Source organism: Vipera berus, assembly GCF_964194415.1.
Source record: "Vipera berus genome assembly, chromosome: 1".
NCBI lineage: Eukaryota > Metazoa > Chordata > Lepidosauria > Squamata > Viperidae > Vipera > Vipera berus.
In genome coordinates, this window is record NC_138202.1 from 199,979,579 (window position 1) to 200,005,040 (window position 25,462).

Consider the following 25,462-nt stretch of genomic DNA (forward strand, 5'->3'; position numbering starts at 1 on the left):
ACCTTTAAATCTTAAATCTTAAATACATTTAAGGAATCTAGTGAATATCACTGACCATCTTGTATTGAACCGAATGAGTCAGTAGCAATAAACACATTTTCTGGAAACACTTTTTTGAAGGATGTAACTAATTAGTACACTCTTTAGTAGCCCTATGTGTTTGTTTAGAAAACAGTTTAAAATTGAGTTAAGGCTACATATAGTTTATAGTATTTCAAAATGTTTTCATAAACTTTTAAATTACAGTGCATTCCATTTTTATTAGCATTTTGTATATGAATGTTACCACAGTATGTACAATAAACACAATGCTGGAGTAATTTATCACACTATGTTACCTCTCATGCCTAATATTTCCAGTGTTTATTGCTATATCTAGCTAGATCCAAAAATTACTTTTGGGAATGAAAGATTCCCCTAACCAAGATAAATATTTTCTGCTGAGTTTAATTTGCTTCTTTAATAGCATTGGACAGACTGGTGTTAAAATAATGCAGTAAATTCTGTTGCCTAGATCTCCCCCAAATGCCTATATAATATTGGATCGGATTCCAGTCAATTATTGCTGCAGAAATTAACCATACTGTCTTTCTTTTAAATTATTAAGAATCTCCTTGAGCTGAGAGGTAAATCTTATTTGCCTATTATTAATAGCAGAATGATTAAGTCTATAGGATCCTTGGTGCTCACTGAGCTTGGTTGTTTTGTTGCAGACATTTCATTACCAAACTAGGTAACATCATCAGTGCTAGAACCACTAAGACTACCCCCACCAACAGTGTCAGGGCAAACCGCTAGTACACAGGTCTGCAACCTGCGGCTCCCAGTCCTCTGCCATGTGCAGTCCAAAAAAAAAAAAGTGGGACTAAAAAAGTTCAACCAATCAATTCAAATATGCAGGGTAGGTGCATATCTCGCCTTGGCTCCACTCTTCAGTCAAACCCTGTTCTGCGCATGCGCGCATGTACACCCATGCGCACACATTTTTTGCGGCTCCCAGTTTTTCCTTTTGTGAGGGAACCGGTTCCGAGTGGCTCTTTCACTGTTTCAGGTTGCTGACCCCTGCGCTAGTATATAAAATGAGGGCAAACCTAACTCAGTTCTCGTACTAGCAATTCTTCCTAGTTTGATAGTGAAATGTCTGCAAGGAAACAACCAAACTCAGAGAGCACCAAGGATCCTACAGTTCAACCTGGAGCTACAGATACTGCCTTCCAATTATTAAGTCTAATTTGAGCCAGTTTGGTGTAGTGGTTAAGATGCTGGTCTAGCAACCAGGAGACTATGAGTTCTGGTTCCATCTTAGGCATGAAAGCCAGCTGGATGTCTTTGGGCCAGTCACCTCTCTTTCAGCCCAACTTAGCTCACAAGGTGGTTGTTGTAGGAAAAATAGGAGGAGGATGGAGTATTAGGGGTGTTTGCTGCCTTGTGGTACTTATGAAGTAATAAAGGCAGGATAAAATAAATAAATAAATAAATAAAGTCAGGATAATTAGGAAAATGGAATGGAAAATAATGCCACATGTCAAAGAATAGAAAAGCTGAATCACGAGAGTGGCCTGATTCAGTGGGAAAATGGTGAGCCTTTTGTTACATTTATGATAAGTGAAACCACCTGCAGTTTGGATGTTATTCCTTGCACAATTGGATGCACAATTGCCTACTTTTTTCAGTCTGGTATTCTGGAAAGAGGATTGTCTGAGTTTTGTATGTGCTATGTAATTTTTACCATGTAGGTAACTGAAAGTGTATTTTATCCATATTGATTTGAGAAAATTAATTAAGCTGACAAGACCATGACATGCCTGACTCAAGCTGGAGAAAATAACAGATAAAAACATTTATTACTAATAATGTGTATTTATGTATATGCAGGCATATACATAGAATGAAGGCTATTGCTAAGCACATTGATTTGTGCTTTAAATTGTAAGCCGCCCTGAGTCTTCGGAGAAGGGCGGGATATAAATGGGATTAAAATAAAATAAATAAATAAATTTGTGTTTATGTCTGCTTTTTGTTTCAGAATATAATAAACTGAATGAATGGTTCCACATACAGTTGAGAGTGAAATTAGGAGAGAATATGGAAAGAAACATCCAAGCCACATAACGCCTAGTTCTCATGAGATTTTCAACCTCTGTTTCTTGACTGAATGTTCATGTGGTGCAAAACACAGCAACATCTTTTACGTAGACAATCATTCTAATGTAGAGTAAAAGCAATGACCCATAGTAACCAAAATAGAGCAGTTCAGATCTGTTCCACAAAAGCATATTCTTTTTGTAAACTTGTGTACAAGACCAGAGTGATTATTCATTGACCTAGAGCAGGGGTAGGCAATCTTGGCTCTTTTATGACTCGTGGACTTCAACTCCCAGAATGTCTGAGCCAGAATGGGTGGTTCAGGAATTCTGGGGGTTGAAGTCCACGAGTCATAAAAGAACCAAGGTTGCCTACCCCTGACTTAGAGTAACCCCATCTCTGACTATTAATGACCATACCAGTAATAAGGAGTACAGTAAATTCAGTACTGGAAAGAATTAAATTTTGAAGTATAAACTACAGTGGTAGTACTATGAATAAGCCATAATTGCTTTGTTGTTTTCTCTGTAATTCATATATATGGGTTATAGGTGTGTACACAGCTTGTCTAGAATCCTTCAATACTTATAGAATCCATTGGCAAAGGGCCTAATTTGTGAATAATACAGATAAGTAGTTTGGTCCTGCTAAATTTCTTCATTTTCATTTACCACTGTGATAGCATGGCTGTTCTTAGAACCTGCCAGTTCTAGAAATTTTCCTTTTTTAAGTTTTATTTATTTTAATACGTTTCTTTTTTTTCTTCATTTTTTTCTTTTGTCTTATTTATGAGATATTTTAAAATACCAAACCTCAGTTCATAATGCCTTTGTACTATCAGCCATATAGCATTGATAGGGCTATTGTAATTTGAATGATTTTTCCAGAGTTTTTTCAAAATCCAAATAGCTCAGCTTGTATCAGAAAAATCTACAGTGGTCTGATGCGTTAAAAAAAATGAGGTGTTTTTTTTTTACAGTTTTACATATCAAAGTGCATTGATACTCAGTCCATTTGATTTACTGTTACAATTCAGATTTGAATAGCAATGGCATTTAGATTTATAGATTGCTTCATTGTGCAGCTAGGTGGTTTACAATATCAGCCTATTCCCTCCCCCCCCCCAAACAATCTGGCTCCTCATTTTACTTGGAAGGATGGAAGGCTGAGTCGATATTGAGCCAGTCAGGATCGAACTCCTGGTGGTGGACAGAGTTTGCCTGAAATTTTTTTGCATGCTAACCACTGCTCCACTCAGCTGAGTCATAGCTCATCTGATGCACAAATGGGTGTTACATGCCTCAGCAGTGGCTATCACAAGTCCTGCTGTGAGAAATTGATGCTGAGCATCTATTCTACCTATTCCACCAATTCCAGTATTGAGTATTTCTCACGATGACCTTGTTTTTGATGATATGTGATTTCATGCATTCTTCGCCCTCCTACCTTATTTGCTTGACATTCCCCTTGACATTCTCCTATATCACCTAAGTTGGTCTTGAAAACTGAACAAATTCAGAGTTGTACTTACTGTAATTAAGTGTGCTATACACAGGGGATCATCTACCATTTTTATAGATGTAGAACATTCCGAATGAACTCTCTGTGGAAGCGTAAATTCATATGTGTAAATTAATAGATAACAATTCAAATAATTTCAGCTATAGGAATATAAATTGTTCATTCCGTGACTAGAACTAATTGTATTTTTCAGAAAAAATAAATTAACCTGAAATAGGCTGGATAAGAAGGGTTGAGGGTTAAAGTTTTATGGTCCTTTGTCTGGATTTTTTTTTCCTTTAGCTAAAATTATTATTGTTGTAGCCAATGCTAGCATTTTGGTTTTCACCTTTTTTTGAAAAAATTTTTTTAAGTTTTTATAGGGTTAAAAAGGAGGGTAGGGAAATGTTTTTCACCATTTTTGAGGATTCTGGAGAAATTTTGGTAAAGGTTGTTTTGTCTTCAGATAAGAAAAAAATGCCCAAGTAATAAAGAAATAAGTGAGTTGTCAAATTTCCAGTTTAATAACTTAAAAATGGATTTATCTGCATCTTTTATTTCTGAGTTCTAGTACTTCTGCTTTGTGTTAGCTTGTTCAAAAACTTGAAAGTAGCACCACCGCCATTATTAGGTCAAACAGATTAAGCAGATCTTGACACAGTGTACAGAATAAAATTACATCTGATTTCTTCTCATGTCAGACATGGAAAATCAAAATATGGAATCTAAACCTAGTGACATAAGGCAACCTAAATCACATTTAAAATAACATTCTTCTATTTTTATTTGTGGTTATTGAAAGTAGTGTTCCTAAATCAAATGATGAGAAATATGAAGGCACATATGCTTTTCTTTAGCTTTCTTTTCCCTCAAGGCTCTGTGGTAGGTAATAAAACACAAATTTTCCCCTAAATTGAAAAGGAAGAATACAATACAACTTTTGTAATAAGAAGTCAACTGTAGCTACTAGGTGCTTTTTTGGCAACTGGGCTTGTTGTGTAGGCTTTGCTGTACTTTTGTCATTCTTATGGGCTGAGTTTAATAATAATCTGGAAATTTCAGTGAGCCCCGCATAGGTTAATTTATAATTACTGTAATTCATGAAATTATTTAGCCCGTTTTATGTCAGCATTGTCTGCTAGTTTGCTTCATTAGCTCAAGGTGCAAGTGTTGACCCCTTTATGACTTGAAAAATACACATTTCACAAATCATCTGATTTGGTTTGTGTTAGATCCCATAATAATTTTCTTGGATTAGACTCTATTTTGTCTTTCAACAGGATAGGATGGTCTCATATTTTAGAGCAATCTTAGAGTAAAGGAAGAACATGTATTGAAGTTGAAAGTAACTATACATTTGAAAAATTGGCAGGTCTCTTATCTTACTTTCCTTGGCTATTTCTCCAATACCTTACATACGGATAAAATATATTCTTTACCTGTTACCTATTCCAACTTATTTAAAAATTTAAGTTTCTAAAATTTATGAACAGTATTGAGCAAAGACTGAAGTAGTAAACACTACTGGTCTACTGATTTTCCTCCATTATTTGTTTTTGGCTTGTTTTGAAACTGCTTGGATTTGTGAAGAGAGGACCTACAAATCCAGACTCTCTCTCTGTGTCTGATTTAGTGGACCATCTAATAAACATATATATCTTATATTTAGCATTTTTGTTTCATGTGTGCTTCATGTTTAAGAAACTTTTCTCAGCTGATTCAGCATCTGTTGTCTGTTGCAGCTGGCAATGCTAGAATTTCCTCCAAAAAGGCTATTTGGAAACAAGGATGAACGTGTTATTGCAGAGCGGCGGAATCACTTAGAGGTAATAGAATTTTTTAAAAGAACTAACTCTAGTTTTTTTTGTAGCTTATATTTACACAATTATACTTTTGATCAATACAAATCATTTCATGTGGTTAAAAATTAGATAGTCCGTGCTTCATTTAACATGGGATATGAAAGCTACGTGAGATATGTGCACACAGCATAAATCTATGAAAAATATCACAAAGAGTCTTGAGCTTATATTGAAATACTTCTTAGAATTAATGCAAACCATTTCTTTACAGACCTAAAAGATATATATGCAAGGTGATACAGCAGAAAACTATTTAAATTTGTTGGTCTGAAATTTCTTATCATTCTCTCCATTCCTGATATTCAGTTGTGGTCCTGTTATGTTGCAAAGTATTCCATTCAACAGGAAGGAAATATTAGCAGTGTTGGGAAAATCTGAAAGCTTGCAAATATGCAAAATATCTTGAGTGAAAATTTTGGAATGGCAAAAGAAAAAAAAAGCACTCCAGTGGACAGCTGGAGATGGATGGATGGATGATTCTGGGTGGTTTGCAAACAATTTAAAAAATATAAAAAAGCCAAAAACCAATGCAACAATTTAAAACCAAGGAAGAATATAAAAGCATATTAAACAATCATAAAAGTATGTAAAACTCATAACCAAGATAATTCCATTCTTCAAAATATTCAGTTCAACAATCACGGACTCCACTACATTCTCAGGTCCATCCAGTATAATGTTATCTATACTAGCTGTAGTGATGCCACAATCTCAGCTGAAAATTATTTTAGTTGTCTTGATGTGGTGAATATTAATACACTGGGCAGGGATCTGCTTGCAGGAGAAAAACTGCCTTTGATGGGGCTTACATTTTATATTTTTCCATTATAAATATATTTTCTATGGTTAGCTATTTTTTTTGTTGTTTAATTTTATTTATGGTACAATATTTGTTCATTTCCTTTTTCAACAACGTGAGTTCAGACCTGATATCAGTATTACTATCTGTATAGGTTAATGCCTACACTAACAGTTCATTAAATTTGGCAGTACTGTTATTATTTTGAATTATATCTTGCCTTCCTGCCCATCTACTTAATTTGTCAAGAATTGTAAGAGAGCATAGATTTGTTTTTGTTGTAGAGTCTTTTTTTCAATAAATAGCTACAACAGTGAGGCACAGTAGAAAGTACTTCCATAACCTCAGCACATGAACTATCCCCCTCCCCTATAGTTATACGAAATGAGTAATTAATGATTTCTGATTTGACGCTTTTCTTTGTAAGCAAAAAACCTAAACAGTGAAAATTTAATCCCAAGAGTTGCTTCACTTCAATTTGCTGGGTCATTTTACTTTCAACGACATTTTTTTTTCAAAAAAAAAAAAAGGATTACACTAATAAGTAGCAATAAGAAGAAAGTATCTGTCAGGGACGAACATCAAAAGAACCTTGTGTCCTCTGGTCAAGATTACATCAAACGTTTTATGGTTTCAGAATCTGAATGGAATGCCGTACTGCCAGGTGTGTGTTGTTTTTTTTATTTAAAGAACCTTCTGAAGTGTTCAACCCTTAAAACTGGATTTCTACCATTATTTCTCCTGCCTGCTGTTGCTACTCTCCATCATTTTTTTCTTCTTCTTCATGGAAGCTTCATTGCTTTCTTAGCTTCAAACAACCCTGTTTGATGGCTGGATTCTCATACTCTCATACTCCATTCCAGAATTCCTACCCCATTTTTAGCAGGGAAGCAGCAGCCTGTCTTCATCCCACCTCACCCCTATTGTCCACGTGTTAATTAAACCATCGGTTGGTGGAGAGTTCTGGGTGCATAGTGGCACAGGGAATGATTCACATTGTGTGAGTTGACATGTCCCCAATGCCTACTTTTAACTCAAAAGGGAGAGCAAGGTGTCTTTGGATGGGCAATGCTAGATAAAATCAAGAATTCAGCATTCTGAGATTGTATGTCGGCCAGTTAATGCAGTCCTGATCGTTTCCATTCTGTGGGAAGAGCTGAATCTGAGATGGAGGAGGATGTAATAAAAGCAGTGAGATGAGTAATGACAATTCTTCTTCAATCTCTTTTAAAGCTGTGATTAAAAAGTGTTGAGAGAAATGAGCTTAACTGTGTTGGAAAGATTTCTAATAAACACTTGCAGTTTTGCCTTACTGGGGGGGGATATACTCCATGTACAGTACTATCATTTATCACAGGTCTTGTTTTTCTAGCAGAAACTAGAAAAAAAATGCTGTGTTTTCACAAAATTGTATTTTCATGCATTCGACTACTACTGTTCCAATAGTAACCATCAAAAACACTACTATAATGTAGCTAGACCCTTATAAAATGGAAAGTAAAATGCTGTTTCTGTTGCTATATATAATTTAATTGTTCATGCTTTGGTAAAAAGCTTGTTACTTTAAAAATGGAACAATATTCCATTCTTGGAATTGGGATTACATGCTATTTTTCTATACAGTCAGCAATTTAATAAAAAAAATTGTTTTGTTTTGTTTTGTTATGTGAGCAGTCTACCAAAACTGTGGTGAGAATTGCTAGATTCTGCCCAACTGATTGCCACCAGAAGATACTGAGTTTGCCTTGTGCTTAAGGATGAGTGATTTGATTAATTCATCAGAAAGTCACCGCCAATCATTTTTCCCCCCTAATATGCTAACTCCCCATTTTATTTTGCTGGTATAGTCCCCATTAGCATTTTATTTTTCTTAGTCTTTTATTGTAAATTAAGTCCAGTTTTAAGGTAAAGATGCCATTGCTATGGCAATGGTTCTGAGTACCACTGTCTTAGATTTTGTATCCAATGCATTCTTTCCCCTTTGCTCCCGGGAGAGGAAATTATCATGAACTCGTACTATCATAAATGCTAAGTAGAATGTTCATAAGACCAACCTGCATGATAACATAGTTCCTGTGTTCTGTGGACATATTTTGAAAGTTTGATTTCTGTCACGTTTGTTGTTTAGGGTTTGGAAAAAATGCATTTACAAGATTATATGGCACTGTTATATGTGGAAATTTTGACCTGCAATTAGTACTGGTCCATTCATTACTTTTTGAAATGTAGATAACTTCTGTTCATTATTGGTCTTTACTTTTAAAACCAAGCTTTGCCAAAGATTTCTTTAAACAGAATCTCCAGCCCAAATGTCCTTCCCTGTGTTATATCCTGAAGCCAAGTTAATGACCTGAATTTTAGATGTAACAGTCTAGTATATATCTTGATTGTATGGGTAAACTCGCTATGCTATAAGCAGGCTATCGTGCCAATATAAGTAATAGGCCAGGAAAAGATTTCTGTGTTGAGTCAGCAGGCAGCTGCTGAAATATTAGCTCTTCTACTGTAATCAAGTATTTCTGAGGTATGAAAAATATCTACCATTTAGCATTAACGGGCTAGATTTACATTCAACTGCTGTAGGGAAAAATAAGGAAGAATATTGACTTCTGTGTGTGTGTGTGTGTGTTTGTGTGTGTGTGTGTGTGTGTGTGCATGCGCATCCCCCAATGACGTTCAACCATATTGGACAAGTCTCATTAGAAGAATCAGATAAAGAGTGTCTCTCCTGTAAGCAATATGGTGAGATGTAATTTACAGAAACCCATCCCACATCACTCATCAACTGGATCAATCAAGGACCAGGCTAGGTGTTAGAGTTCCTGGATGTTTGGTGACAAATGAGCTAAACAGCTCAAGACTGTTGACTGAGCAACCAAGGCCAGCAAGCTGCAGGACTACTGGAAGAAAATGTTCTTTACATATCACAAATATATAAAGTTTGAAATCAAATAAATAATGATCTGTTATTACAGATCAATTCCAACAAGAAAAGAATATCTGAAAAGAATGTACCAGTTCAGGAAAGAACAAATTCGAGCATTGGAAATAACAGAATATAATCTACAGATCAACACTGTAGGTATAAAAGCTCATGGTTCATTTTTTTGTGTTTTAACAGAGGCTCATAGATCCATAACGTAGCCTCCCAACTTAAAGCGACAACACCTAGACCAGGGGTGTCAAACTGCCGGCCCATGGGCCAGATGTGTCATGCAGAAGTTGCACCCACCCCATTGCTGGCAATGGCAAAACTGTCCCAATACATTGCACGACGTCACATGACATTGTGAGTTTGACATATCTGACCTAGACATAGGATTATCAGCTCCAACAATACTAAGCCAGCTGTTAATTTAGTGGTTTATGATAGCCTCTTCCACAGTAAACCTCTAAATTATTTATTCAGCAGTTTAAGTATGCAATTTTAACTTTACAGCAGGCCTTCCTTGATTAAATCTGTCTTGACTGACACAGCCAAGAATTTTGTTGATTAAAGTAATGAATAGAAGTTAATGTTTACCCATTCATGGCATTTGATAACTATAAATAGGGAAATGCCATCATTATTTGCCTGTTTTTAAAACCCTGTGGGAATTAAAAGAAAAAAGAAAAAGATGCCAACATTTAATTTTAAAATTACTTCTTTTGGAAAGGAAAGAAATTACTTGCTAAGTATGGAAATGTTTTATGTATTAATATGAAATGCACTGACACCTGAATAAATTTTTCTTTGATAAATCAGCAGTAATAACCTTCACTTAGCAGTCTCTTTTTAACAAGGCAAATGCAAATATTTGAAGAACTACCCGGAAGGGTTCAGTCACTTCTTTTACACAAGTTGCATGAAATGGCTATAACATTCGGTACAAGAAAAGTGGAAGCAACTTAGGGCTGAAAAGAGATGCTCCTAAAATCTATGGAAGTGAAAAATGACCTAAGCGTTTAAATATAGTATTTGAAGAAAGTGCAATGACAAACAGTAGTGGTGATAGTGAGTCTCTTCGAATGATTCCTCTCTTGATTTTAAACTCTCCCAGTCTTTCACCATTAACCAGCAACCAGTGTCTTCCATTGTGTCATTTATCTGCACAAAGCTTCTGATGTTTCGACTTTCTCCTGTTATTTCTAGTCGCTTGATTATCCAGTCATGTGGCACAGAGTCAAATGCCTTCTAGTAATCAATCCAAACTACATTCAAGTTGGTCTTCCTTCTCTCACAGTTTTCCAAGATAATCTTGTCAATTATTATTGTTGTTGAAATGGTACTGACACTTTCTGGAAAAGGCTCCAGTGCTGAGGAAAGTGGAAGAAAAAAAAAAGAGAGAGTGACCAGCAACAAGGCTGATGGATTCAGTTACAGTGAGGATGAGTGCACCATTGGAAGAGTTGAGCAGTGAGGCTGGGGAGAAATATTGTGTGTGGTTGCTAAAAGTCAACATTGATGTGATGGCATACAGTATAATTAATCAGTAAGAACGAGTCAAGAAAAACCCTCAGCTCAGGTATTATGGTTTGCCTCCCCCAAAACAGGAATGTCCACTTTTGCTGCAAATCTGCTTAAGAGGATTTTTAACTCTCCATAGTTGAATTTCATCCAAAGCTAACACAAGTCCTTAGAACAGGGGTGGGCAATTAAGTTTTCTAAGGGGCCACATGAGAAACTGGCACTGTTGTGGAAGGCTGTTACCCCACTCCCCCACCGCCATTGCAGGCCAGACTGGGACTGCCCACAGGCCATGAAATGCTCAGATCTGCTCTAAAAGCGCTATTGAATTTTCCTATAAACTCCATAAAAAAGAATAAATAGATGCCATTCCTATTACACCATCTCAGGTTGAGCTGTTTAATTTTATGAGCCAGAAGTGTGGTAGTTGTAAATAGCAACAATAGATCATCTAAAGAAGGATGATTACACAAATGAAAGAAAATTTGTATTGTCAGAATCTAATTCTCTGATCAAGTCATATAAATAAATTTGCTAATACCAGTGGTTTCTATAAAAAAGGAATCCTGGTGCCTTTTTATAGATAGGATTAAATATAATTATTTTTTTTTTAAAAAAATGAAGCTTCTGTCATTTATAATTAGTGACCTCATGTAAATCTTTCTTATGTCTTAGCTGTATAAATAAGGATTTTTAAGGACTAAGTAGAAGAAGGAAGAATTCTTAGAAAATAGTTACAAGTGTGTGTGTTTTCCTGGTAGAATTTTATCAAATCTTTATGTTCCCTGACTTGGACTGAAATAATAAAATACATTTATTTTACAGTTACAACACCTGAGGGAGACAGGAATGCTAAGAGCAAGATGAATTGCTACCCTAATACAATGAGCCTACTGTTGCCTTATATAAATGAGCCGAGTGTTCTACTCTAGTTTAATGTGCTGCTAATAGTGACTGAATCCAGCAGGTTAACAATACAATTTTGATAAAAATTAGCCTTTATCTGACAGCATGTGATGTTTACACCTAAAATTTATTTAGCCAGGCAAGAAATCGCCTGAGAAGTGCTAGAAGAGTAAACCACTTTGATCTCTGCAGAAGTCACAGTAGAATAGAATATGAATCAGTGGCTAAAAAGACCCACACTGCAAAGACAGTGGATATTTCTGAATCTGACCTTGAGAATTCTTAATGATAAGATGTAAACCTGAGGCTACAGTATTGAGATCTGTGATGAAAGTACTAGATTATTTGCATGCGTCAGTGTTACTATAATAGGTCTATTGTAGGTATGCGCAGCAAGTAGGAATATATCCTTGTTTCAAACCAGAACTTAAATTCCTGTTCCAGCAGTTCCAGCTGAAGTGTTTTGGATCAGTCTTGGTTCAGCAGAGCCGAAAACTAGAGCAGTTTGGTTGCCCTTCCCTCAGGTGCTAATACCGCTGCCTTATCCACTGTCTTCAGGGCACCTTCCATCCCATCCCTCAGTCACCATTTCTCAATCACCATTACCCAATGTGGCATATCCTGCCAGTCCACATGCCACACCCCTGTACTCATGGTATGTTCCCTCCTGCTACTTCACCAACATCCACCTGTGTAAAACAATTCATACTGTATTAGTTTATTGACTGGCTTTGGAAGATGGGTGTTCTTCTTTTTCTAAGTACCCAACTATTGAATATATGTAAAAACTGAGTGGTAGTAGAGCAAGAACACATCCTTGTTTCATCCCTTTTCTAATTACATCCATTTATGAAAGATTCCCTGCTGCATTGTGTCATTTTGTAATCCATACGAGAATAGAATAGAATAGAATAGAATAGAATAGAATAGAATAGAATAGAATAGAATAGAATAGAATAGAATAGAATAGAATTCTTTATTGGCCAAGTGGTCAGACACACAAGGAATTCGTCTCCGGTGCATAAGCTGTCAGTATACATACAAGTAATAGTGATAATCATGATCATATACAACATAAAAATACATCCATCATAAATCATGAACTACACTTCATCATAAATCATAAGATGCAACACCTAGTGATAGCCATAGAGTACTAGCTAATCAAACAACATAAATCATACTAGGATACTTTAAAAAAACCCCAACATAAATTGTAAGAAACAAGCAGCAAAGTTATAGTCATAAGAAAATAAAGATAGGTAATAGGAAAGATGAGGAGTATCATAGTAATACATCTTTACTAAGTATTTTGACAGTGTTGTAGGAATTAGTTGTTAAGCAGAGTGACGGCATGGTGAAAAAAATTGTTCTTTATGTCTAGCTGTTCTGGTGTGCTATGCCCTATAACATCATCTTGAGAGAAGAAGTTGAAATACTTTATGTCCAGGATGTGAGGGATCTGTAGATATTTTGATAGCCCTCTTTCTTGCTTGTGCAGTATACAGGTCCTCAATGGAAGGCAGGCTGGTTGCAATTATTTTTTCTGCAGTTCTAACTGTTGAAGCCTATGTCTGTCTTGTTTGTTTGCAGTTTTAAACCAGTTGTAGAGGTGCAAATGACAGATTAAATAATTCCTTTGTAGAACTGTATCAGCAGTTGAGTTTTCTGGGTTGGCACAGGAAGAACATTCTTTCTTCTGCTTTTTTGATGACACTTTTGATGTTAGGTGTCCATTTTAAATTTTGAGATATTATAGAACCTAGAAATTTGAAGGTCTCTACTGTTGATACTGTGTTGTCTAGTATTGTAAGAACTTGTAGAACAGTAGGGTTTCTCCTAAAGTCTACTATCATTTCTACAGTTTTTACTGTGTTCAGTTCAAGATTGTTCTGGCTGCAATACAAGGCTAGTTCAACCTCCCCTCTGTATGCTGATTTGTTGTTGTCTCGAATGAGGCCAATCACTGTTGTATCATCTGCAGACTTCAATACTTTAACAGAGGGATCTTTTGAGATGCAGTCATTGGTGTATAGAGAGAAGAGAAGTGGAGAGAGCACACAGCCCTGGGGGGGGGGCGGCTGTGGTAATTGTACAGGTATCTGATATGATTTTGCCTAGCTTCACTTGCTGCTTCTTGTCTGTTAGAAAAGTTATGATCCACTTACAGGTGTAGTCAGGCATGACTAGCTGATTTAGTTTAGTGATAAAAATATTTGGAATGATGGTATGAAATGCTGAGGTGAAACCTACAAAAAGGATCCTTGCATAGGTCTTTGGAGATTCAAGATGTTGTAAGAAGCAGTGCAGGGCCATATTAACAGCATCATCTGCTGATCTATTTGCTTGGTAGGCAAACTGCAATGGGTCTAACAGTGGATCCGTGATGGTTTTCAGGTGGGCCAGCACTAGCCTTTCAAAAGTTTTCATAACTACGGATGTCAGAGCAACCAGTCTGTAGTCATTCAGTTCTTTGATTTTACATGAGAGGAAGGAGGTAGCTATCCAATATCTGTATCCACTGATAGTCAAAAGCTTCCTTAAATTCCAAGAAAGCAACATATACAACTGCTTTGAGTAGTCCAGTGTATTTTAGATTAGATGATAAAATACTGTACTAAACCTTGATCCACAGTGGGTTGCCTGCTGTAAAGCCAGTTTGCTATCTATCAAAATAATCTTCCCTTTCAATCAGTCTAGCAGTATCCAATGCAAATGTTCAGTGGTGCTTTATGCAAAAGTGTTGTCCTAGTTCCGATGAAATGTCATTTTATTTTATTTTTTATTTTTTGAAGAAAATGATTTGAGATACAGATACTAAATTTTGCAAGAATTAAGGCACTACTGTTATTCTTACTTCTACTGTTGAAATGTAGGCTGTGATGTGCTGTTTCTTTCTGTGCTCTAAACGAGTTTTTGGAAGGTTCCTAAAATTTTTTTTATCATAGTTTGTTAACCTTTAAAATAGCAAAACAATATACCTTCTATACTAGAATTGTAAAATATATGTTGTAGTTTGAGTTGGAAAGTATACATCTTATTGGGTGAAAAATACCATCCATTTTTTCTATTAATTTCTCGTCAGGTCAAGGCAAATTCTTCGGTTATGCCTGTGTACTGAGTTTGTATGTACCAAGTTTTCAGATAATGCTCCCAACTCATGTTTATCAATGACAGGAATGCTCAAGTATAGAAAGAAGATGCATTTCTTCTTGTCCCTTTTCAGAGCCAACTTATCAATCATCCTTCAGTTTTTGATTTCACTCAAGGAAGTGAAGGGTGATTCATGTCAAGCATTTGGGCTAGCTGTTTGCCAAAGTCATCTCAGAAATTGACACCCTGTCACTGCTAACCTAGAGACGTGTAGTAAATTCAATTCCTCTGTTGTTTCCTGTGAATAGTTTTTGACAAGACTTGTTTTGACTATTGCTCAGGAGAAAAGATTGATTTCCTTCACTACCAAGACCTATTTTGTTTGTTTTTAATATAGCCTTATACATTCAAAAAGCTCACAGAAGTGCAGAAACTATAAATCATAGGTTTTACTCTCCAGAACAGGTAAAAGAGAGGGCTTTTTCTCTCTATTGCCAGCAAATAACTTTATTAGAAAGATTATTATAGTCTATGGATTCTAAATGGATTTCATTTATTAAAATATAATAGGAAGCATTATTGCAAATAATTATTGCAGGTTGAACTTGACTAGCTGGGACAGTTAATTTGATTGATGACATTCAGTATAATGTTCATACCAGCAGAGTTTCATTGGAAAACTCTTGGTAATAAATGATGCAGAAAACTTAAATAATATAATATTTTTGCTATTTTTGCCTTGCGTACAGTCACTCATGCGCTCGTGACTTCTCGTCTAGACTACTGTAATGCTCTCTACATGGGACTGCCCTTGAAGTCCACTCGGAGACTCCAACTGGTGCAGAATGCAGCCGCGCGAGTTGTGCTGGGGGTTTCCCGATACTCCCATGTTACACCTTTGCTCCGCGAGCTGCATTGGCTGCCGGTTGCCCTCCGGGTGAGGTTCAAGGTGTTAGTGATGACTTACAAAGCCCTACATGGCATGGGTCCGGATTACCTATGGCAACACCTGTGGCCGGCGTCAACTTCCCTCCGTCCAGTGCGCTCCCACAGAGAGGGCCTCCTCAGGGTGCCTCCGATCAAAGAATGTCAATTGGTGGCCCCCAGGGGGAGAGCGTTCTCTGTGGGCGCGCCAGACCTATGGAACCACTTGCCGGTTGAGCTCCGGACGGCCCCCGACCTTCGCTCCTTCCGGCGCGATCTCAAAACCTTCCTTTTTGAACAATCCGGCCTGGCCTGATGGGATGGGGTTGGGTTTTATAAATCGATCTTAACTTTTAATGTGTATTAATTTATTTACGGGCATTGCTGTTTAATTACTTTTTAATTTTTGTATCCTGTTTTTATTATGTATTGCCCTGTTCACCGCCCTGAGTCCTTCGGGAGAAGGGCAGTATACAAATTAAATTAATAAATAAATAAATAAATATAACCTGAGAACAGTAAACTCTTAGCAATTTAGTTATGGACAATGGTTTTATCCCAGTTCTATTCATTTTCTGTTGCAGCCCAACAAACATTTCAGACAGCTGTTTCACTTTTTAAAATTATTTTTTAAGTGGCAACAGCATCTTTTGGCTGAAATGAAAAGTGATGGTCCCATGATTTCTGTTACATAGAATAAAATTAAGTCATTAGACTCATACCTGACCTAAATGTATGTCTCTAATCCTAACTTTGGTTGAAGTATACCCAGATTTCAGTAATCACAATAAATACAAAATATCTAAGAAATCTAAAATTTGTTTAAATTTGCTTTACTTAACACTTACAGAAAATAAAATCTATGGAGGACAGCGGAAATAGTTTTTAATTTGTATTATCATAGGCGATATCAAGCAAATTCCAAGAAATTAGAGGTTTTTGTACATCATAATATGATAATTACAGTTTTATGTACGTTTATTGTCATATTCTCTACCCCAAAGGTCATAATAAAACTTTTAATTTGATTGTGTCATAAATCTTTTAGTACCAAAAAAATGTTTCATTGTGTCATGTGTTTGGACAGTACCCAATACTTTCATTAATTGCACTTAGATATCATAATGTTTTTACTAAGGGTTTTGACTAAGTTTGACAATTGTTTCTTGTGGCCCTAACGTTCTTATTTGTTACCAGATTAAAACTGAGATTTCCAGTGGGGACGTGGGTGGTTATTTGTCTTAACTGATTTCTTATTGTATAAGATAGTTACAGAAGCTATAATAAGCATCCAGTGATACACAAGATGCTTCTGTACAACTTCAGGGGGTATGTAGCACCTTCAAATAGTAAGATGTGTGATCTGACTCTTGTATTTACGATTTGTATATGTATCACAAGGATGATATGCAAGCCTGTCTTAAGATATTAAAGTAAAAGCAATAAAAACAGGTTTCTGTAATGCATAAAGCTACCTATAACATAGTAGTGATATCAAGAAAAGAATATCATATAAGTATTTATGGTGATAGAAAAACAGATTTCTGACAGTCTATAAATATGTGACATTCAGGAAAAGTTTTGATATGCATCTGCTGTGGATCTTGGAATTTTTTTAGACTCTGCTTAATTTTCCAGTATCCTAGAAACTACAAGTAAAAGTACAAGTAAATTTCCTAGTAATTGAAGGATTCCTTTAAATGCAACTTTTAAATGTTTATACATCTATAAATTCATATTTCTTTATGATCATAAAGAATGTATGATCACAAGGATGATATGCAAGCCTGTCTTAAGATATTAAAGTAAAAGCAATAAAAACAGGTTTCTGTAATGCATAAAGCTACCTATAACATAGTAGTGATATCAAGAAAAGAATATCATATAAGTATTTATGGTGATAGAAAAACAGATTTCTGACAGTCTATAAATATGTGACATTCAGGAAAAGTTTTGATATGTATCTGCTGTGGATCTTGGAATTTTTTTAGACTCTGCTTAATTTTCCAGCATCCTAGAAACTACAAGTAAAAGTACAAGTAAATTTCCTAGTAATTGAAGGATTCCTTTAAATGCAACTTTTAAATGTTTATACATCTATAAATTCATATTTCTTTATGATCATAAAGCCTTAGATACTGTTTTAGTTGAATAGTATCTGATGTTGTTGAGAAGTAATTATCTAGATTAAACAGATATGTTTGCAAATTTATGCAAATATTATTTAATGTTTAATAAATATAGCACTTACTGTATAAACCTATTGAGAAAATTATTGAATCATTAACATTTGAAATACTTAAAATACTTTTCAAAACATATGCATATGTTTGCATATGCCACAGAAATTTAATTTTGGCCCTAAATGGAAATGAAAAAGCATATTAAATTCTTTTTTAAATGCCTCTGAAATTCATTTTTTTAATTTATAATTTTTAGAGATATTTGGCAGCAGCGTTATATTCATTGTCTTATTTTGCCTCAGCATTAAATCTTTATAGACTAGAAATAATACAGTTAAGTAATTTATCATATTTTAACAAAATTCTAATAGTTCATATGGGTGACGTAACCAATTTAACAAATAAAATTCTACTAGCAAGTTAAATTAATTTAGATTATATGTGTATCTTTATAGAATATACAATAAAAATATTCTTTTTTTAAAAAACCCTGTAACTTACCATTCTAAATATGAAATTATATGTCTGTGTTGATAGTTAAATTTGTTGGATGAAAATACAAAATTTTTGCTTTAGTCACATACAAAATATTTTTAAAACATTCCATATGAAACTCAAGTTACTTAAGTTGATGCTCTTGAATTTCAGATGACTTTCAGAAAACAAATCAGGAAGAATTACATACATTTTACTATAGAAAGTAATTTATCTTTGTGGTTTATGAATTGTGATCTAACCTGCTTTTGTTTTTAAAAATATATATTTTTATGATTTGTTAAAAGTCCTGAGGGGAGAGCAAAAAGAGCACAGTAATGGGAGACAGAAGCATCAGTTTTCCACTACACAATTTTCCTAATAATTTGACCAACACTGTATCTTGTTTCCTCTTAGTGAAGATTTAACAGCTAACATAACAGAGCTGATATACTTTATGTGTTCCCATAGGTTTTTTGTTGGGTTGTTCTTTCATTTTTTGTGTGTTTTATTTCATTTTTATTACCCTTCCCACCCACCCAAGAGTCCCAAAACAACTCTTGGCAGCTTACAACGTAAAAAACAAGCTTAATGAAAAGCATAAAATCAAAATAATCAGTCAAAGACACAGTAATGCCATCAGCATGGTGATGTCCACTTTCACCCCAAACGCCCTCCAGAAAAACCAAATTGTTCATAGCTTCTGGAAGACCAACAAGGACTAGGACTAGCCTAATTTTTTTTCAATGATAGTTGACCTTTATTGTAAACTCTTCGCATTATGTATAATTTGCCCTTTATTTGCCAAGATGTTCTAGTGTACGCTGACATGTAATGATATTCAAAGACTATTAGGTAGGACCGTGGAGTGCTTCAGAACCCACCCCCAAAATTCTGACTGCAGAGAATATCTGCATAGTATCTATTCATGGTAGGATCTAGGAGAACTCGCTGCAGCCGACCCACCCAGGACAATTCATCACAGGACAATTCCACGCAGGATAACAAGAGAGGAACAAGTGAATTGCAGTGGGCCTTGTCTTGCTTTAGGTTTGAATCTTCTCAAGTTCAAAGTCCTTGAGGTTGGAGAGCTACAATTCTACTTGTCCCTCTTGGGTTATCCTATGGCAAGTCAGCCACAGCAAGTTGTCAGCCGGGGCAAGTCAGCCACGGGAAATTGCCCCACTCCAATCCAAGACACATATGTGTCTTCCTGAGATCATACAACAGTAGTATCCATGCTCCTGCACACTCCCAAGCGCTCTTGAGAGACAGAATCCAAGGTGCTATATAGCGTTGGTTTTTAGACAAAATCAAAGAGGCCACACCAATTGTGTTTCTTTGAATTGTTGACCTCATAGTTATAGGAATTCACTTCTTATCACAAACTGCATTTCAGATTTCACTCGCGTTCAGAAGCAGGAGGTCTTGCTCTGCATTTTTGAAGGGAAAAAAAACGTGTAGACTTCATTGAAGGCTCACTGCATACTAGTTTTTAAGTCTTAAGTTGTCTAGATTTTGCAGCCAATTCACATGGAAAGATGTTTCATTTCTGTCTTTATTTTCTAGTGTTTCAAATAAAAACAATGTTATGTAATGTGTGTGCTTTTAATTATGTCACACTAATATAACTGTTGTCCTGGTTTACTTTTCTTTTCCAGAAATACCTCAGAGACTTCTTTGATGCAATGCTTAATTCTCCGTCCTCTCCACTATATGTAAATAAAGAGGGCTTGATCCTGTCCAAACATGACATTTGTGAATTCTCTTCATTCTTTAAGAAAGGTGTATTTGACTACAGCAGCTATGGCACCAGTTAATGATTGGGAACCTCACTTCCTATTGGAAAAATAAATTCACCTGTCTTTCGGTGTGCTGCCCAATCTCACAAAATAAAAAAGGTGGGGAAAAGCTGAATAACTTGCACAAATATTACTTGTCAAATCAACCTTTTCCATGTAAAACGTAGCTCGTTTTCTGCCAGAGGAAATGAAAACAGTTTTGCTACTACATGTTGGTTGAAGAAATAGCTGATGAAAACTTCTGAGGCTCTTTGGATCCCCTCAGCAGCTAACGTTCCTTATACATGTTCTCAGACCCTTTGTTGTAGCTTTCTTTTTCTACTTGACTCTGTTCTTAGCAAGCAACTTTTTCCTGAAGTAGGTTTCTTGGAGTAAACAAATTATTCCATATTTTTTTGTATTAGGTTAATGGACTGTTACTGTGAATTGCACTTTATCTTTTTGATCATACTACTTTCATCTTTGGTATATTAGTGGAAATTTGAACATTGACAAAATATATACGCACAGACTTAAAATCCTGAAGTCTTCCACACCAAGCTAAACAGAATCATTTGCTGAACAATTGAAATAAATGAGATTAAGCTTCTTTTCACCTTTTTTGATTATATAGACTGTTACTATGTGTTATGTTTCCAATAAGTTCCTGGCTGCACCATTACAAAAGGCAAGTGGGTATTATGATTTTCGAAAACAATTTTCCCCATAAATGTGTAACCATTTCTCATTAGCTGATTCTTTGTTGCAAAATATGAATTACATTTTAATGTGCTTTAAAAGTACTCAGGACTTATTTAAGATAGGACATTTAGAAAGGCAGCTTCATTCATTTTGCAGAAATATAAATTGAAAAATGCTGTGATGTACAATAGCGACAATAATAAAAGACTGAGAAAAGCAAATCATTTTGATTCTAACTTTTTTTGAGGACTGTTATACCCATTGGAGAACACTTTCATGGAGTACAGAGCAGAGGTTAATGAATTGTAGGTGTTAAGCAACAAGCCTCTAGGTTTTATATTCCGGAGAAGTTAATCTTGATTGTATTAATTATTTTTCTGCTTTATGTTAATGGACGTTTATTCCAGAGATGTATAAACAGTAATCATAAGGATTTCTCTTCAAAGAGGTTTCAAAAATGCCGTGTTTTAAAAGCTGATCTGAGTGAGTCAACAGGATGACTTCTCTTAAGGCAAAGCCACTGTATTATAACAGAATAATTATTAATTTTTGTATATGGTGAAGATATTGCGTTCAACAGCTTTGGGGGCACTTCTCCACACTTCCAGGAGGCACCACTCCATCCATTCTCCCCAGCCAGCACTCCTACCATGTGCCTTCCTCAGCCCACGTAGCACCTCTGTGAAACCCTTCCTGATTCACATCACGACTATCCCATGTACCATCCTTGACCTACACACTCCCGAGCACTCCCTGACATCCTTGCATACTCCTGATTACTCCCAGGCACCTCTTGCACACTCTTGAGCACTCCCAGGCATCCTTCCTAACTCAAACCACCATCCCACATGCTATCCTCAACCAGCATAGCACCTCTTACACACCCCTGGGACCCCCATTCATTCTTCTTGACCACCACCTCCACAACTCTACCAAGCTGTACAGAACTGTACTTGTTGTGCATCTCCAGTCACACTTCCCAACCTAGGTCAGAAGTCACTCTTGCTTCCACTGCATTTTGCCCACTCATGGTCATTCTGTTTCTCTGTTTAGATAAGGAAGTGACCCAACTGGGCACAAGTTGTCTAATTAACTCACTAAACATGTGTGTAAGAAATTCCCCTTCCAGAGTCAATCCCACTCCTTTTTTTTTAATTGAAAAGTTTTACAGTACATTTTAAGCATAAACTCTGGTCACCGTCTTGGCACGTTTGACAGCATACCACCACATAAATTCAGCTGGGCCTCTCCAGTGTAAATCCACTTGCACGATAGATAAGAAACCCGACTTACAATTAATTAAATAAGAATAGGAATATAGATTTCTGATCTATTTATAAATGTTACATTCTGGCATCTGCTATAATTCTATTAATATTTTCAAAAGTTTTGCTTGGCAACTAATTCTAGGTACTAATGGCTAGTGGTCACTGTCATGAAGCTACTTCATAATAATGGGATATAAGTGCATGCAAATACAAGCATATTATTTTAAAAGATGTACGTTTTACTGGATTTACTTACTGAGTGACACTTGCTCCAGTTGAGAGTCCCAGAGCCACTTCTGCTAGAAGAAGAATGTTGCTGTGGAAGTGATGCTTTCCAGAAAACAAAAATGAGCTTTTTTATACACATGTAAGCCATTTTTTCCATGGTAAATTGAGCTTTTGTAATTTTCCAATACAACTAATGTCTTAAGGTTGGAGCCTCGCTGAGAATGTGGTTATAAAATGTGTATTAAACTATTTGAAAGAGTAAATTCTGTATATTTTTAAAAGCTTCAGCTATAAACTTTTGAACATTTTAATTAACATTTGTATTAACAAAGCAGAAGAAAAAAGCTATTTTCACAGCTTTATTTGAAACAATAAAAAGCACTGTCTATGAAATTGTACTGGATCTATGCTGCTGATGCTTTTCTTTTTGTTTCTTATAACCTCATAACTTTCTTCACTTCATAAACACCTTCATTTTTTCCCAAAGAAATTTGCTGATATTTGCTAAAAATATTATCCTCCAGCGGTCTCACTTGTAATTCACATGCAAAGAATCTTCAGACTTTGAGAAATATACATTTACTTTGCAGAGCTTTTGCTATGACTTCTATTTATTTATTTAATTTATTACATTTACATTTCACCCAACTTCTACCTTTCCAGTTTTTCCTAGTCTCTTAAGTTTCTATATTTTGGTACATCTATACTGTTTGATACGAATTCCTTAACTTATGACCCCATTTGAGCTCAGGTGCAATAGTTGCTAAGTGATTTTTGCATCATTTTACGACCTTTCTTGCCACAGTTATTAAATGAATCAGTGCAGTTGTTAAGTTAGTAACATGGTTGTTAAATGAATCTGGCTTCCCCGTTGACATGCTTCTCACAAGGTCACAAAAGGTGAACATATGACTTCGAGACACTGCAACCATCATAAATATGAGACAGTTGCCAAAAATATCTGAATTTCGATCACATGATCCTGGAGGATGCTGGAACAGTTGTAAGTTTGAAAAACAGTCATAAGTCAGTCCTATTGTAACTTTTAACAGTTGCTAAATGAATTGTTCTAAGTCAAGGACTACCTTTATTTGGTTTGGTTTGGTTTGGTTGGTATCTAACAGTGCCCACAACACTGGATAATTTGCAATTGCTTTTGATCCTAATTCATTTTACTCAGGTGCCTTAATTTTAATTTTTCCATTTACACTGATGAAAGTCTGCTTCTGATCAACTGCCAACTGTTCAACAGAGCAAGGGAATGGCCTGTAATTCCTATTACTTTCTGATTAGCATTTCCTCTATAATTTTTGAAATTGCTGTTGCGTAGAACTTTCTCCAAGCCAAAGGCTGAATCTTGTCTCTTAATTATATTCTGCTTTGTAAAGAAGTTGTAGATTTGGATGGATTTTTTTCTGCTATAAGATTTGAGAACCTGTTTTTGGAACACTATTATTATTTTTGTTGGTTGCCCTGTCAACCACATGTTTAGATTGGATTTGCCATTTTTATCCACTATTAGTTCCCAAGGACTTGGAACAGGCAGACGGTGTTTGATGGTATTAAAGGTGTTGTCTCAGGATGTAAGTTGTTCCAAGTAAAGCTGCATTTTGTAATTGACTGATGGTGAGTTTGTCAATGCCAGTGGTGTTCAAGTAGTGCTCCAGATGTTTCGGAATTTCACTCAAGGTACCTAAGAGCTCTGCTGGTGCAGTGGTTAGAATGCAGTATTGCAGGCTACTTCTGTGAACTGCCGGCTGCCAGCAGTTTGGCAGTTTGAGTCTCACTGACTCAAGGTTCACTCAGCCTTCCATCCTTCCGAGGTCGGTGAAATGAGGACCCAGATTGTTGCGGGCAGTTTGCTGAGTCTGTAAACAGCTTAGGGAGGGCTGTAAAGCACTATGAGCAGTACATAAATGCTATTGCTATTAGTACTGGTATTGGCATTCCTTTGCCATAATTGTTCTATTTCTCCTTATCTGGAGAAGTCCCTGCATATATATATAAATCATAAATATATATGATTTGAGAAGTGGTTTGTTATTTTTATTCTCCCTAGGGCTGAGAGAGAGAGTGACTGGCTCAAGGTCACCCAACTGGCTTTGTAGCTAAAATGGGTTTAAAACTCACTCTCCTGGTTTCTAGCCTGATGCCTCAATCACTACACCAAACTGGCATAATGCTGCTATTAATGCCATGCAGTATATGAAATATGGAAAGCTAAACCTGCAGATGAGACATAAATCTTATTTGCTTTCTGTCTAATCTTCCGCTATGATACCTTCTACAATCCATAGATTTTTTTCCCAGATGTTCACAACCAGCTATATCCCAACATTACATACAGTGCTTTTTTTTTGTAAAAGAAAAAGGTGCCGGAACTCACACATGTCATACAACCCACCTTGCCTACCCTACAAGGTTCCATCCAAAAAAGGTGCCGGAACTCCATTCTGAGCGTTCTATGAGAAAAAAAGCCCTGATTACATAAAATAAATTTTGCCCAATTTTGCTTTCTTTCTTCACAGAATTTGAATCAAAGGCTTAATGAGTATAGTTGGGTGATATTGTATTTTCATACTTAAATTTTGTACCTTGGCATCCCTGATAATAACATTCCAATGATGCCTTTTCTTTTGCAAATCTCTTAATACTCAGTATTCCAGCAGATTTTGTATATATTTCCCGTATCATTGTTTGAATATCTTTGCCCTGTATTGAAGTTTACAGCATATGCATACGAATGCTTACACAAGTGCACACACATTTTTTTTCTTTAATTGCTTGTTATCTTTAAATTTTTGTCATTAATTTCTATGTGCTCAATACCCAATCTCCACTTTAAATGCTGAAATCTCTGTACTATCATCCCTAATTCAACCGGATCAAAAGGCTCCTTATCGTTTCAGATAAACAAGGTCAAGAAGCAGGTACAGCAGGGATTCTCTTTGTTGCCGTAGGGTAGAATAAAAGCATTTTGAAAGTTTCTCTCAACTCCATCTTATACCAAACAAAATACAAGACTGTGCTTTTTTCCCCCTTTTTTTCTCCCTCACTTCTCAATGTGGGAGCTTCATTATAGCTCCAGGTGGGATGCATGCAGGAAAACAGCATTTTTAGCATATAATGCGAATATTGGGTTTTGAGCTAGAAATGGAAGATGAAACTTAGTTCTAGTGAGGGCCTGTACAAAACTCTTAATACAGAAAT

At 35.8% G+C, this 25,462-nt stretch overlaps 1 protein-coding gene across 5 annotated transcripts in view; it reads left to right on the plus strand.

The window, feature by feature from the left end:
- KIF16B (kinesin family member 16B) overlaps positions 1-25,462 on the plus strand; it is a 175,874-nt gene that overhangs the window by 130,777 nt on the left and 19,635 nt on the right. The window contains exons 26-27 of one of the 5 annotated variants that reach the window (XM_081345915.1): positions 5,328-5,411; positions 9,222-9,333. In XM_081345915.1, the coding sequence (XP_081202041.1) occupies positions 5,328-5,411; positions 9,222-9,308 (171 nt within the window). In that variant the 3' untranslated portion in view covers positions 9,309-9,333. Of the gene's footprint in view, positions 1-5,327; positions 5,412-9,221; positions 9,334-19,934; positions 21,902-25,462 lie in introns of those variants that run through there. The other 4 variants (XM_081345913.1, XM_081345917.1, XM_081345914.1 and 1 more) reach the window with 4 other exon arrangements.